Source organism: Letharia lupina, assembly GCF_014066315.1.
Source record: "Letharia lupina isolate WasteWater1 chromosome Unknown contig_11, whole genome shotgun sequence".
Classification (NCBI taxonomy): Eukaryota; Fungi; Ascomycota; class Lecanoromycetes; order Lecanorales; family Parmeliaceae; genus Letharia; species Letharia lupina.
The window spans coordinates 63,449-64,051 of NW_023502980.1; the positions used below are offsets into that span (position 1 = coordinate 63,449).

At 58.7% G+C, this 603-nt stretch overlaps 1 protein-coding gene across 1 annotated transcript; it reads left to right on the forward strand.

Moving 5' to 3' along the window:
• Positions 1–72: 72 nt before the first annotated feature.
• On the forward strand, positions 73–603 carry HO133_000611 (uncharacterized protein; the record flags this gene model as incomplete). Its single annotated transcript, XM_037291550.1, has 1 exon — positions 73–603. The coding sequence occupies one exon, from the start codon at positions 73–75 to the stop codon at positions 601–603; it is 531 nt and encodes a 176-aa protein (XP_037151912.1).

The following is a 603-nucleotide window of genomic DNA, read 5'->3' on the forward strand; positions in this document are numbered from 1 at the left end:
CAAATCTTCCTTTTCTCTCGATTAAGGAAATCAGTACGATCTCCTCCAAGCCAATTGACTCCGAAGACGAGAATGTTCTCCAAGTGGATAAGCCTGCTACTAATACCTCTCGTCCTCTCAACCCCCACAACATCAACCGTACCCGCAAAATTCAACAACAACAACACCATCACCATCTACAAAACCAACACCAACAACAACATCAGCTACACGCCCCCAACCCACAAATGCAGCAAACCCGGCTTCTTCAAATCCGACCACCGCCCCTCCTGGCCCGAATGCAACCGCGCCATCCGCGCCCTCCCCACCACCCACGACAGCGCCCCCTTCCACAATAACGGCGCCAACAACGGCTACCGGCTGCCCGCGATGGAGCGCTTCGGGCGGTGCCGCGCGCAGGTGGAGCTCGAGGCGCGCGAGGCGGTGGTGAGCAGCTGGGTGGAAGTGACGGCGGCGTTGGACCATCTCAGCACACTGTGTCGGAGGGCCTCGTCGTACGGGGAGGAGAAGACGGGCGGGTGGATGCTCATGGGGCCGGAGGATCGGATCAAGGTATCGTTGCTTGGGCCGGACGATCCGATTTCTGGGGCAGTGAAGGAGTAA